Below are 15,065 nucleotides of genomic sequence, written 5' to 3'. Positions count from 1 at the left end.
CCCCGAGTCATGCTACAGTAGTAGTCCAGGCAGAGATCAAGGCTTTTCCATGGATCATAAACACTGCTAAAATACTTGCTTCTACTATTCCAAAGCTCACTAGTTAAGGCTCGCCATCATCAGGCCTTCTGGTCATTATCCAGCCATGGATCGATATGTTTAATCATGCCACACAGCTGAACTTTTCCTCCATGACTGCATCTTTGTCTCTTTTACTACCTGCATTTAAAAGGAAAATCTTCTACTTGCTGTCTGCTGCAGGAGAAGGTATGCACATTAATCAGCAGAAATTTTGTAAACACATCCTGGGATGTGACATCTTCCAGACTAACCCATCTAGTTACCAAAAGAGCTAGTGGTCTCCACTGTCTGTGATCTCCTTGGCCACTGCACCCCAGGAAAGGTCAGGAGGTTCCCAATCGACCACACCTAAGACACCCTCATCTGCAAAGGATCCAGTCAACCCTCCTTCTTATAAGAAGGTCCACTCTCAACAGTAAGCAGTGTCATACAAACATTAATAATGACACTTGTAGCTGTATAGAACCCTGGGATCCAGCCATACATGCACAACGCTACCATATGATTGTAGTTTTTTCTTTTTTTTAAGAAGGATTTAAGTGTCTACGGCATTCTCACTTACATGAAATGGTCATTACATAAAAAGAAATGGGTCTGTGATGCAAGGAATGTGCTTTTGTAAAACACTGAATATGTAACATGTGAAATACAACAACATGGCTTTCAAACAAATAACCAATTTCTCCAGCCTTATTAACCACAAAAAACTGAACGACCCAAACCATCCTCATTTTTTCTTTGACACATTCTGGTCAATGTTACCAATAACTTGTGTTTTAACTTAATATCATGAAAATAAATATGTTAATTTAAAAAAGGCAACTTTCCAACATACCTGTGCATCTATAACAAACACTAGCGCCCCATGGCCACCAAAAATCTTCTCAGAATCAAATGAAGGTTCAAAGAAATCTATCTGCCCAGGAAAATCTAGAATCTTGAACTGGACAAACGAAGAATTGGAAATGTTCTCAGATTCTATTTTGTTTGTTGACTCTAGGAAAAGCGTCTCATTTGGAGTCATCTTGTGGAACACAACCTTCTGTATTGATGACTTGCCACTCCTGAAACATCCAGCATGACAAATTGGCATTAAAATTGTTACTTCTACAATGACAATTCCAAGAAATACTTCCAATCTTAGGTCATTGGTACCTAACTCTTCAGCAGCTGTAACAAATTCCACTCATAATCTTATTATAAAATGATAATCAACGACAAATAAAAGATAAATATGCTATTGAATTAATCATGGCTACTTTTAAAACTCTCCTTAGCTGCCTCCATCACAAGAACACACCAACTGAAAATTTGCTGACTACTCTAATTGGTAGTTGGGTGCCCTACAACTGAAGATCAACGGAGCCAACTATACAGGTTTCATTGAATTGTTTTTGTTGTTAATGTACTAATGCATCAGCTTTTTTCACAATTCTTTTGTAATAGTGTCTCCATTTTTTTACTTTTGACCTCACTTACCCAAATCTATTACAAAGTGTTTGTTCTTTTCACTGGTTTAATCACAATTTAAAGTAATTATTTTTCATGTACAGTATTCTATTTATTTCATGAGATGTGCAATGCATCTCGATTACAGTATTCAATTGGTTGTTCAAAGATACAACCAACCATTACAAGCCACAATTACAATATACACTGATTTAGTTCATACATACAAATAAATAATAATGGAATTAAACATTCTAAACTATTTATTTAAAAATGTCTACAGTATAGAAGCACCCAAGGGCCTTCTTTTCTGCTCTGCTTTACAGTTTACTCTATTACTTTGCTGCTAACCACTTAAATAACTAAGAACAAGTAAATGTACACAGCTCCCATTAACTGGCTCTTTATATATACAGTTGAGCCCCGCTTAATCACAGTTCACCAACTGCGGCTTCAGTTATTCGCAAATTTTTCTGTGTAACATCCACATTATTCGCAGAAAATTTGCTTATTTGTGGAGTTTTTCATAGAGCAATTACTGTATTTTCATATTTTTGTGACTAAATGTTTTACGATGATAGTTTAAGGTATATTTGGTATTTGAACTATAGAGGGAGGTCTTTGGTGTTTGAACTATTAAAATAGGCAGTTATAAGCATTTTTAGAAGGGGTTTCGGTATTCAAGGGTGGGTGTGGCATGCATTCCCCTTGAATACCAGGGGATGACTGTAAGCCCTTTTGTTAATGAAGTCAAGGGAAGTATTACACTCAATTTGAATGTTCAAATCAAAATTCATCACCATAATCAATGCTGCCATGGATGCAACTGCAATAGTGATGACATAGAAAGGCACCACAAATATCCAAATGTTTCAAATAAAAAATGGCTTTCAGATAGAAAATTTTTAAATGCAATGTACCCACAATAGGGATTACCAATCAAGTTTTAAGCAAACTTACAGTACACCATTTTCATTCTTCATTTTCTTCTCCACTTCAGGCGCGAGCTATGCTGAGTGGGTCAGGAGCGCAGAGGGGCTAGCTTACACGATATATATCACAATGGCGCACTGAAATAAGGTCGTTAAATACTGGCTTAAAACGTATTCTTAAAGACATCTTTATGACTCCAAGATCCTTTGAAGCAGTCTTCAGCTCCTAAAACATTCCTGGAGAAAATTCCATTGGATTATAACATCATCTTAAATTCTTAAAGACTCCAGGACCCTGTGAAGCTGTCTTCAGCCCCTGTCGGATCCGTTTCCCCTGGAGAAATCTTCGAAGCCTTTTATCTCCAGAAGAACCAGTTCCATTCCTTCTCCATTACAATATCCAAAGGCTTCAGAGCCTGGAGATCATCTTGAAGTCTTCAGAAGCCCCAGAAGCCTCCGGAATTCCCAGAAACCTTCAGAATTCCCTGATTCCCTACTGTCACCCCGGGGTACAGGCAAGATCCACTTGGAAATTATCTATTCTAGACAGATTTTAAATTCATAAGGTAATTTTTCCTCTGAGAACTTCATTAAATCCTCAGCGAAAATGACCACTTTACAATGGTTAAAATGTGTAAGAGTTGTGCAGCTTGCTTTAATGATAATTAATTTAGGCTTTTTAATCAACTGCACTCAGATGGTGTCTGAACTTTTATTAACAGACTTCCTTTTGCCTAATGAGGACAACTTAGGTTCTCTGCATAAACACTGGGTTATTTGTCTATTAATTTCAAAGAAGTCATTCTCGTCAATGTTGACATTATCCAGTTTTTATGTTAAGCATTCATCACATACTCCAGACATTACCTCAATTTTTCAAACTTTTCTTTTCTTTGTCAAGACACCACAAGCTTTTAATGAAGTTCACTTCTCCGAGGCACAAGTAAGATCCAACTCCCAAATGTCCACTCCCTACCCTACACCCGGAGGTTGGCACCGATACATTTAGGGTGGCTCAAGTGTAGGCTAAACTTGCTTGAAGGGACTGAGAGCACTGCAAGAGCACAATCATCCCAGCTCTAACCATCTTGGCAGGCAAACTGTACAGAATGACACGAGTCCCACTCCCATAACCAACCCACCTTCTGAATCTTCAAGCCAGTTCTTTGGAATAGTTCCACCCTTGAGGTATCAATGAGACCATCATAGTGGTGACTCTTATGTCCAAACATTATTGGGTGGCTGACAAGACCACTGCAACTTCCATTGTTGAAATGAATCCCAATCCTACGAATGGTACCTCTTCTCAATACTTCAGACTGACAAGGTTATAGAGAGGTTTAAGAGAGAATGGAATGAAAGCAAAATAAAAAAGTTAAAAGATTTACAGATGGAACAGGAGAAAAGCCTAGCAGCTGCACTAAAAAATTATTGTTAGGAGAGGGTGGACAGTAAGACAGAAGAAAGTGATGCTTACAGTGCACCACATGAAGTACACCGGCAGCACTAACCCCTACGGGATAATGGTGGCTAAACATCTGAATATAAATATATACTGTCAAAGAATAATTAAACAACCATATAACGCAACCAACTAAATATCAAAGTGGATAAAATGGAAGAGACACATATCATAACTATTGTTAATAAATTGTTTGATCAAACCTCTGAGAATAACTTTCTTGACTCATATGTCTGGACTGATGTATTTGTTCTTGATGAGAGAGATCTTGTTTGGGATATTGCAACTCCTTAAAAATTTAATGGTTGGATAACTGAAAATGTTGAAGATGGATAAAATGTCTTTCACTGATTTCTTTTTTATATTTCATATACATTGCATGTTGAAAGTTGGGCAATCAATAATACAGTAAGTTTGACTGTAACAGGTACACAGTACACCCCCCATATTCGCGTTCTCATAATTTGCGGACTCATGCATTCACAGGTTTCTCTCTGGAACATATCTACAGATTCTTTGCGGAAAATCTGCCCACTCGCGGTATTTTTCACTGAGAAATATTCACTAAACACTGGATTTTCATCTCATTTTCATGACTAAATGCACTTTTTGTGATGAAAATATTAAAATACTTAGGTAATGCTCGAGTTACGATAATTCACCTTACGATAATTCGATTTTGCAATGGGGTAAGCAATTGATACTGATACAACAATATTATTTATAAAATATTTTTAAATTTCGCGCAGGTGCAGGCAGCAGCGTAATCAGGCAGTGAGAGAGACCAAATTACAATAGACAATTCTTCCTCCATCTCTTTATCCCATCTTCTAGTTAAAAAAGCAAAAGAGAATGATAAAAGTATTGTTAGTAACGTTATACTCTTGCATTAATACTCACAGCCATAGACAACCGACCCAGAAACTGTTGTTTTGCTTATAACTGAATTGGATAACAACAGCCGTTTACCTGGTATTTCAACCATCGTACGGTAATAAACAATTACCGTAGCTTATAGCACAAATGACATTAAGTAGAATAGGACTGATATATTTTTACATTATACCCTTATTCGGTATGGATAAAAGATCGTCAAGGAAATATACTGCTAAATTCAAGCTGCAAGTTGTAGCTGAAGCTGAGAAAACAATGTTCAAGCTGCTAATGACTATACTGTAAATTATCATGCATCGGCAACATGGATGAAACTCGATCGTAATTAAAATGAGAGAGAAAGTAATTTAATCAAAACTACAGGGGCATGAAAGAACAAATTACAGCTATTTTTACGCCGATAAATGATAAATACATAAAGCTCGTATTATGATGAAATCAAGTGAAAATAGCGAACGGAATCTTGAATTTTATTTACACAAAACAAACGCCCCCAAATGGCCATCGTCAATCATCATCTATTAACGAAAATAAATGATAAATTAATTTCACAAAGAGACGTATTTTATTTATATTTTGACTTAAAAACACTTTGTATAATGAAAATTAACCTTGCCCCCTTATAAATAAAGTATCTAGACTCTAGAGATTCATTTACGCTAACTAGAGGCAAGAAAAGCGCTCTGAACTAAGTTAAATGTGGTGAAATAAACACCACGTAAACATTTCCAAACCAAAACACTGATGATCGCTATGATTGCAATTTGTAATACAAAAGCAATATAAGAATATATACAATATTATTGGATACAGTGAATTAAGGCATAACATTTTAAAAGATCCATGGGAAAGATGCATATTCATTATGCTGACATTTGTATAATATGATATGCAAATATAGAGTACACTATAATGTAGGCTACGCTACAGTGTATGTATACAATACAGTATACCAAAATGTAGGCTAAGCTAATTCTTGTTTGTTATCCAGTTTCTCTTCATATTGAATTATCATAAGTCCCTCTGCACGAACCTCCAGAATTAGCTGATATTAATAATTACTATACCGTGTATGTAAAGAGTATATTTTATAGTGTAGGCTAGGCTACCATATATGTATACAGTACATGGTAACGAATACCCTAGTGTAGGCTAGGCTATGTACAAGATACATTTTGGTATTTCTTACGTTTTTTCCAATAAACAATGTTTTTTTTGGAACCTAACCCCATCGTAAGTAGGATAATACCTGTATAAGCATTTTTAGTTTGTTTTGTGTGTGTTTGAACTATCAAAATAGGCAATTCTAAGTGTTTTTAGAAGGGTTCTAAGTATTCGCTGGTTGTAGCTATTCGCGGAGGGGTGTGGTACGCATCCCCTGCGAATACGGGGGTTTACTGCAAACTGATAGTTAAACAGCTTTGGTGGTTTTATTAGCATCCTTATATTAATGCCTACATGTGCATGGATCCAATATATTTCAATATTTACAATGGCTTCATTATATATTGTTTGTAGGATGAAAACTTAATTTGTTGAATGTAAGGATTTTTTATGACATACAGAACTCTGAAGGGCTTCTAAAGCAGTTCTAGCTACTAAAAAGGACACATTTCTCAGGTGGCATGCTTTTAATAATCATCACTGCTGACCATACTGCAGTTATGCTGTGAAAACAAGTGTATTACTGGGTAATGAAAATTGGTTTATCTCACTACAAGATACTACAACAAATCCTACACCACAGGAAGACTGAATTCATTTGCATAGATTGCATTACATGGGCCCTTACATCTTACATACTCTGAGCCCAATCTGTTAGCAGTTTAGCAGTTTGAAGTCACCAAGCAATAGTAATGATGTAGCAATGACATCACCAAGCAATATTATGATGTAGTACTGTACTAATAAAAATTTTCATAATAAAATTTATTATTTGGATAATTAACTACTGTTTAAAATAGCTTATATCTCTGTGCCAATAGGCGAGTCATCATTCAAACAAAAAAAGGTCGAATGGCTGACCCTGGATAACTGTGTAGCACCCATGTTCTCCACCAGGTGTGTTTCAAATGTTTTAGCTCATCAGAATTCTTGACAGCCCAATAAGTTATGGGGAGGCTGGGTGGAGTCAACTTTAACAGTAGGTAAGCATCCTAACAATAAATTTTATTATGAAAATTTATATTATTTAGGGTGAATCTTGCCTACTGTTAAGGACAGCTGTTCCTTACATTGAGAAGAGGATGGTGGTGAGTGCAACTAGAAAAAATCTGCTCAGTCAATTGAGCTGAAGGTTTCTTGCATGAAACCCAGAACATTCTTACCTGACCTGGAATCCTTTCTGGATCTTACTGCCACCAGCAGTTGGAATCCATTCAGGATCAAGGCTTTTGTATGTGTGCAGCAAAGAGTAGCCTTGCGGAGAAAACCGCTTAAATTCAGCCAGAATGAAACAGAAGCACCATGATGGGACCCTTGTGCCTGGGTTGGAAAGCCCCAGAAACGACAGTCAACTATAATTAAATACAGTGTGTCACTGACTTACGGCTACACTCACTTGTGACGGATTCGATCTTATGGCGCTTTTTCAGCACTGTTAACGGCGTTTTACAGCATTGCAACTTGGTGTTGCATCAAGTTACAGCACCACAAGTGCCATTGGCATACTAACGGGAAGAATGGGTATCAAGTTGATGGCGCTGTAAGTTGGTGCAACATCAAGTTACATCTCCGTTAACAGCAAAACACAACTTACAGCAGAAATCAATTTACAGTGCGACACTGGAACGGATTCCCCGCCGTAGGTCAAGGACCTGCTTTTATGATAAAAGGGTATACTCCTATACAATACACATACCTTCATGCTCCCAAAAATATCCAAACCTAGGATCTAAAATAAAAGCCTAAAAGACTGCTCTTTCTTCACTTCAGGAAAAGACTTACCCACCAAACTAAGGGCTTTACAGTTTTTGGACACGACTCTGCATACTTAAGGTAGTGAGTGGCAAAAACCAAAATGCACTTCTACTGCACTGCATTAGTCACATTCTCAAGCAACAAATTGTCATAAAACCAAATGACATCAAAAGTTATGGGGCTAGTTTCTCATGTCCTAGCCTAATCAAATACACCACAGATAACAACTTGTTCTTGGGAAAAAAACATTCTAGGTTTCTAAAACCACAAAACAAAAGGTTAACTTTGCCTCTTCGAGGTTTAACCTTTGACAAGGACATTCTAAGTACAGTATTCTAAAACCACAAAACAAAAGGTTCCCCTGACCTCTTCCAGGCTTAACTTTTGACAAAGACATTCTAGGTTTTCTAAAGCCATAAAACAAAACGTTAACTTTACCACTTCCAGGCTTAACCTTTGACAGAGATGTACAGGCAGTCCCTAGTTATCGGCAGGGGTTCCATTCCAACAGCATGACGATAAGCGAAAATCGCCAATAACCGAAATTCTGCAATGTTCAGCGCTTATTGTGGCAACATCCGGAGATCGCCACCTCTGTTAGGTATGTATTGGCGCCAATACCTAATTATCAGTGACAATAAGTGGAAATCGGCAATTTTCAGTGCTGAAAATAGCCAACTTTTGTAGCTAGGCAAGCGCTGTAAAGCCGGATCGCCGATAACCGGGGGACTGCCTGTACTAGGATATCTAAAACCACACATCAAAAGATTAACTTTGCCTCTTCCAGGTTTAACCAGTCTAAATAAATTTTAATTCCTCTAAAAGGGCTGTGATGTGTTTCCTCTTCTTTCCCCACCTAGGACATTAAATTTGCAATTACTGTATTACAGTTCTCCGAAAAACTTAGCCTTAAACTTATCCTAAGCTCTAAAGCAAAAAAAGATAAAATAGCATTCCCTTTACAACATCCTCAAGGAGAGTGCTCCATAAACTCACTCTTTTAACCGTCAACAGTGCTAACAAAATGAGTGTTTCATAGTAAATACTTCAATGGAACTCATTCCAGAGGTTCAAAAGGATATGCAGATAATTTTAGAACTATGTCTACATTCCAGAGAAAGATTGATATGAAGTTCTAGGGGCTTCAATCTTAAGTGATCTGAACACCTTTAAGGTGCTGATCCTTAGCCAGATCCAATCGCACATGACGCAATACCGAAGAAAGCATGTAACTATACCCCTGGTAGAGCAAAAACTCCTATTATCGCATATCCAAGAAAGCGGAGAAACTTGAATAAGGATAAAATCCAAAATACCTTTGAAAACCCCCTTATTGGGAAGAGACAGTTGAGCATCTCCAAGTGGTTAAGTGTGGGATGCAAAGTTAGTAGAACCAAACGGACTCCAGCAGTTTGGGTCAATTTCTTTTTTAACAGAAGAATACAAGAGACTGAAGGGAGCTAGAATGTCTGAAAATCATTCCCCATGAGGCTACTATGGCTTTACAGAAGTCATTGAGCAATTCTTGTACTCCTTAGAGTAGATATAGGGGAGAAGGCATACAAGTCTGAATCAGGCCAAACTTGACCAGGCAGTTGCATTGTAGAAACTCTTCCATATAGTCAGGAGTTCGAGCTCTTAGGGATAAATCTAATAGGAATCTTCAATGCTCTTTACGTTACCATAATGTCTCTGTATAGTTTACCAGGTGCAGTGTTGACCATTCTATGGTATACAGTATTGTATGTCAGTGGCACAACACTTGTCATAACTCTTGGTTTGTGTTATGAGAGAGCAGGATAAAACAACAAAACCTGGATGTAGGTTTAACAATAAACTTGCTAACTCATAGTTTAAGCATCCCTCCAACAGAACCTGGTGATTTATTGTTAACAACTCTCACAGTATTGAAAATGAAATGGAGTACCAGGTCTAAGCCATAGGCTAAACACTGGGACTAAATGATGAATGAATAATGAAATTTTAAAAATCTGCAAAAAGGCATATGCTTCCACACTAGAACACATGCACACATAAAATACATTTACTCATGTTTCATCTCTACAATTAAAAAAAAATAAAAAAACTGAGTAATGATAAAATTCTGAATAACTGAAGATTTTTAAAATTCAGATTTTTTACATTAGTTGGCATGGGGGATTTTGTATTTTCATAAATTACTTTTTATACTTTATCAATTAATTTACATTTCCCCATGAATATTAAAATTTAGTCAACTGAAAATGTTGCATGCAGACTCTCATAAAACTTCACCAATCAATCCATCTCCTAAAGTTGATAACCAATGTTGGTTATATTTTGGGCATTCACATAACGTGTTTAACTCTTATTATTACTTAGCACTCTGAGCATTCGGGAGCTGGTTCATGTGGGCTGCTCATTAAGTGTCCATGTGTCAGACGAGTATGGCCTATTCGGAGACGTTAGAATTACTTGAGCATGTCTCTCTCCTTGGTATGATGAACTCCATTTTCTAACACCAGGTTTTATTTGCTTCAACTTATTACTTTCAGGTTCTTCATTCCATTTATTTTGCCCTCTGTTTATAATGCCTACTTTTATATATGTTATACTGTATAATCGTTAACTGGGATATTTACATTAGATCGTGTCATATGGGCTGCTTCTTTAGCTACTTTATCAGCCTCTTCATTTCCCTTAATCCCTACATGGGCAGGGATCCAGCATATTTCTATATTTTTTCCATTATTACATAAGCTATGGAGTAATAACTACTTGTTGTACAATGTTATTTTTTGGTTTGTAACCCCGAATGGCTTCGATGGCGCTTCTACAGGCGCTAAAAATTACAAAATTATTACACGAGGTTTCTTTAATTATTTTTATGGCTGATGCTACTGTGCAAAACTCAGTTGTAAATACCAAGGCATTATCAGGTAGAGAGAATTGATAAATTTTGTCTTGGGATGCTGCAGCATATCCCACCCCATACTCTGATTTAGATCCGTCTGTGCATATTGCGTTATGTGGACCTTTTCGGCTCATATGCACTATTGTATGCTATCTATGGTGTTCTGTGGTATATGAGTAAATTTTGGATAAATATTTTGAGTGTGTGCCAATTCTTATCTTATTCATAGTCCAAGGAGGAGGTAATGTTACTATTGAAGGCAATTGCACATTTATATTCAACGACTCAAGCAGTCTTCTAGCCCTAAGAGGGAAAGGTGGTGAGTGATTGTTTATAAATACATCTCTTAATTCGAATAATTTTTTGGGTGGAGAATCACTTGTCTGAATTCTCAATGCACTCTTCATTGTTTCAAACTCTCTATGGAGAGAGAGTGGTAGTTCACCACATTCAGCTTGTAAAGATAAGGTTGGTGATGATCTAAAGGCTCCTGAACATATTCTAAGGCCTTCACTATGAACCGGGTCTAACATTTACAGCATTCCATCTGATGCCGAGCCATATATTTCCCTTCCATAGTCAATGATAGACAGCACAATTGCTTTATACAGTGCACTAAGGGTATGTCTATCGGCTCCCCAAGTAGTGTTTAATAGTTTTTTAATTTAGATTTAATGCTCTTTAACATTTAGATTTCACGTGTGTTAAGTGGGCTTTCCAGTTCAAGTGAGTATCAAATACTAATCCCAAAAATTTGCTGTTTGGACAATTGGTATGGAATGAATTCTGATTTTAAATCTATTCCTTCACCTTTTTTCCACTTTTTATTTTTATAAAAAATTACTGCTTGAGTCTTTTGTATGGATAATTTAAAGCCTACAGATTAGGCCCATATATCTATTTATTATAGTTTCATCAATGATTCACTCTGCATGTTTTAAGCGAGATGCTGAACAATATATGGTAAAATCACCCATATACAAGTTACTTTTAATTACAATAAGTAGATTATCACTGATGACATTTATTGCTAAAGTAAAGTGTGCCACTAAGGACACTTTCTTGTAGAACACCATTTTCAAGTGGAAATGTACTTGACAATACATCATCAATTCTCACTTGAAAAGTGCAATTTGTCAGAAAGTTTTGGATAAACCCGGGTAAAACGTCCACGGATGCTATTTTTACTTAAGGTTTTTAATATTGCATATCTCCATGTAGTATCATATGCCTTTCCAGTGTCAAAAAAAAAATGGTTATAGTAATTTGTTTTCGTTCAAATCCTCTTCGTATGTGGTCTTCCAAGATACACAGAGAATCCAGTGTACATCTGTTACACTGTGACCTGAATTGAGTGGGAGTCAGAATTTTATTATCTCGAGTGTGCCATGTTAGTTGAGCATTTACCATTTTCTCTAGTAATCTGCATAAACAACCTGTTAAAGAAATTGGTCCTTAATTGTTTACATTACTGGGATCCTTTCCAGGTTTGGGGATAGGAATAATTATAGCTTTACGCTATTCATCAGGAAATGAACTTCGAAGCCATGTGATTAGAAAATTGTGATAAGTATGACTCTGCCAAAGGTGCTAAGTTGCAGACCATTTCAAAACAAATATTATCACCTCCAGAGGTAGATTTATGCTATTGAAAAGAGCAAATTCCCACTCTTCCATATTATATTTTCTATTATAATATATATCTTTTATTGTTTCAAAATTTGTTATTAATTCTATAGTATTTTTCTTTGTGCAGAAGTGTTCATCTAAATTATTTCTCCAATTACATTACTTATTTCTTTCGGATCACATATTCTTTTCCCATCTTTTAATATGGCATGTCTAGGTGGTTTAACAAGGGTACCATTTATTTTCTTGAATTTTTCCCATATTTTTTGTATGGGGTATTATCAGACAGATATGACACATATTTCTTCCATTTCTTGTTTATTTCAATTTTAATGAAATCAACAAGAAATTTATTAGCTACATTATGACCGTTTAAATATTTAAATGTTGGGATATTCTTAGTGTGCATTTCATATCGCTCCCAATCTGCTTTATAAATGTTACATTGAGGGACATGTTTGGCGGGATTACCTTGTAATAATGAAATTATTGGGAAATGATCACTGGTGTGCAAGTCATCAACTGTATTCCAATCCAATCTATCTACTATGCTTGTTGTACATACAGTTAAGTCTACCGAAGAAAACGTTCCATGTGTTTTTGAAAAATATGTGCTGATTTCGTTACCATTTATACAACACGTGTCGTCTGAATCTATGAATTCTTCTATTTTACTTCCTGCTCTATTTGAGTTTGTATAATTATAGTCCCATATTGGGTTGTGAGTATTAAAATCACCTACTACTAATGTAGGTTCTTTGGCATTCTTAAATCATTCTTGTAAGTTTATCAATGTTGTAATTTTTATTAGGTTGGTTGCATAAGTTATGATAATTATTATGACATAATTATCGTTTTTTATTCATATTCTGATACTCGATATTTGCAGGTCATTAAAGTTTACAAGTACACTGTCATAACATACTTTGTTATGTACATATATAGCAGTACCTAAATTTCCTTCTTCCTCTCTAGATGTAGAGGCTAAGGTTTTGTTGACATGTTGTAAATATAATATCATAGGTTCGTATTCTTTTAACAATCTTTGCATTTCTCCTAGGTGTAATCTAGTCTGTAGACCATTTATGTTCCATTGTATAATATAGTTATTGAAAATATGTTACAGCGATCGAGTTTTACTTTTTTTTTTTGTATTATCAACTTGGATTTTTTCTAATAATTTACTCACGACATTCACTTGTTTTTCTTTATAATATACTAAGTGCTCGATGCACATGCAACCTTTTTCATGGATACTCATATCTGTGATTTCTTTTTTTCTATATTTCATAAAATTTCTTATAATGTTTGTTAAACCATCTTTTATGTTTTTGTTATTATTGCATAATTCAATGAAACAATCATTAAATCCATGTATATTTCTTTTTTCATTTGTTCTTGTACCAATTATTGGAGATGGAGTAATCTCTTCTCCCTTGAAATAATCATTGTTACCTATGGTACGGTTCTCTTTCACTTTTTCAGCGTTTTAGATATCTGCCTTCATAGGTTTAACTATTATTTTAGGTACAGTAAAACCCCCGTATTCATGGTCTCATGATTCATGGACTCACCTATTCGCGGATTTCTCTATGGAACATATATACGCATTATTTGCTGAAAATTCACCCATTCACAGTATTTTTCACTGAGAAATATTCACTAATTACTGTATTTTCATCTCATTTTCATGACTAAATGCACTTTCTGTGATAAAACTATTAAAATACTCACGTAGTGCTCGAGTTACAATAATTCGCCCCATGATAATTTGATTTTACAACGGGGTAAGCCATTAATACCGATACGACAATATTATTTATAAAATATTTTTAAATTTTGCGCGGGTGCAGGCAGCAGCATACAATCAGGCAGCAAGAGAGACCAAATTACTATAGACCAACTTCTTTTCCTCCATCTCTTTATCCCATCTTCTAGTTCAAAAGGTAAAAGAGAATGATAAAAGTATTGTTAGTAATATTATACTCTTGCATAAATGCGTACAGCCATAAACAACCGAACGTGAAACTGTTGCTTTGCTTACCACCGAATTGGATAACAACAGCCGTTTTGCTTGTATTTCAACCATCGTACAGTAATAAACAATTGCCTTAGTTGTAGTACAAATGACATTAAGTACAATAGGACTGATACATTTTTACATTATACCCTTATTCGGTACGGAGAAAAGATTGGAAAGGAAATATACTGCTAAATTTAAGCTGCAAGTTGTAGCTCAAGCTGAGAAAACAATGTTCAAGCTGCTAATGACTATAAATTATTTTGCAACATGGATGAAACTCGACCGTAATTAAAATTGGAGAGAAAGTATTTTAATCAAAACTACTGGGCATGAAAGAACACATTTCTGCTAATTTTATGCCGATAAAGATGAATACGTAAAGCTTATATTACGATGAATCAAGTGAAAATAGTGTATGGAATCTTGATTTTTTTACACAAAACAAATGGCCCCAAATGGCCAACGTCATCTGTTGACGAGAAAAAAAAAGCTAAATTAATTTCACGAGACCTATTTAAGTTATTTTTCGACTTAAAAACACTTCCTATAACAAATAGTATCTAGAGAATTCATTTACGCTAACTAGAAGCAAGAAAAGCGCTCTGACCTAAGTTAAATAAGGTGAAATAAACTTACAGCGTAATCGATTTCCAAACCAAAACATTGATCGCTATGATCGCAATTTATAAAACAAAAGAAATAAAAGAATATACACAATATTATTGGATACAGTGAATTAAGGCATAACATTTTAAAAGATCCATGGAAAAGATGCATATTCGT

At 35.5% G+C, this 15,065-nt stretch overlaps 1 protein-coding gene across 1 annotated transcript in view; it reads right to left on the bottom strand.

Moving 5' to 3' along the window:
• The window catches only part of RagC-D (Ras-related GTP binding C/D), a 264,323-nt gene that overhangs the window by 199,193 nt on the left and 50,065 nt on the right, over positions 1-15,065 (bottom strand). The window contains exon 3 of the mRNA XM_067094786.1: positions 917-1,145. Within this exon, the coding sequence (XP_066950887.1) occupies positions 917-1,145 (229 nt within the window). The remainder of the gene's footprint in view (positions 1-916; positions 1,146-15,065) is intronic.

The sequence above is a fragment of the Macrobrachium rosenbergii genome, chromosome 51 (assembly GCF_040412425.1).
Source record: "Macrobrachium rosenbergii isolate ZJJX-2024 chromosome 51, ASM4041242v1, whole genome shotgun sequence".
NCBI classification, from domain to species: Eukaryota; Metazoa; Arthropoda; class Malacostraca; order Decapoda; family Palaemonidae; genus Macrobrachium; species Macrobrachium rosenbergii.
Note: the sequence above shows the minus strand (reverse complement) of the source record. Positions and strands in the feature narration are given on the sequence as shown.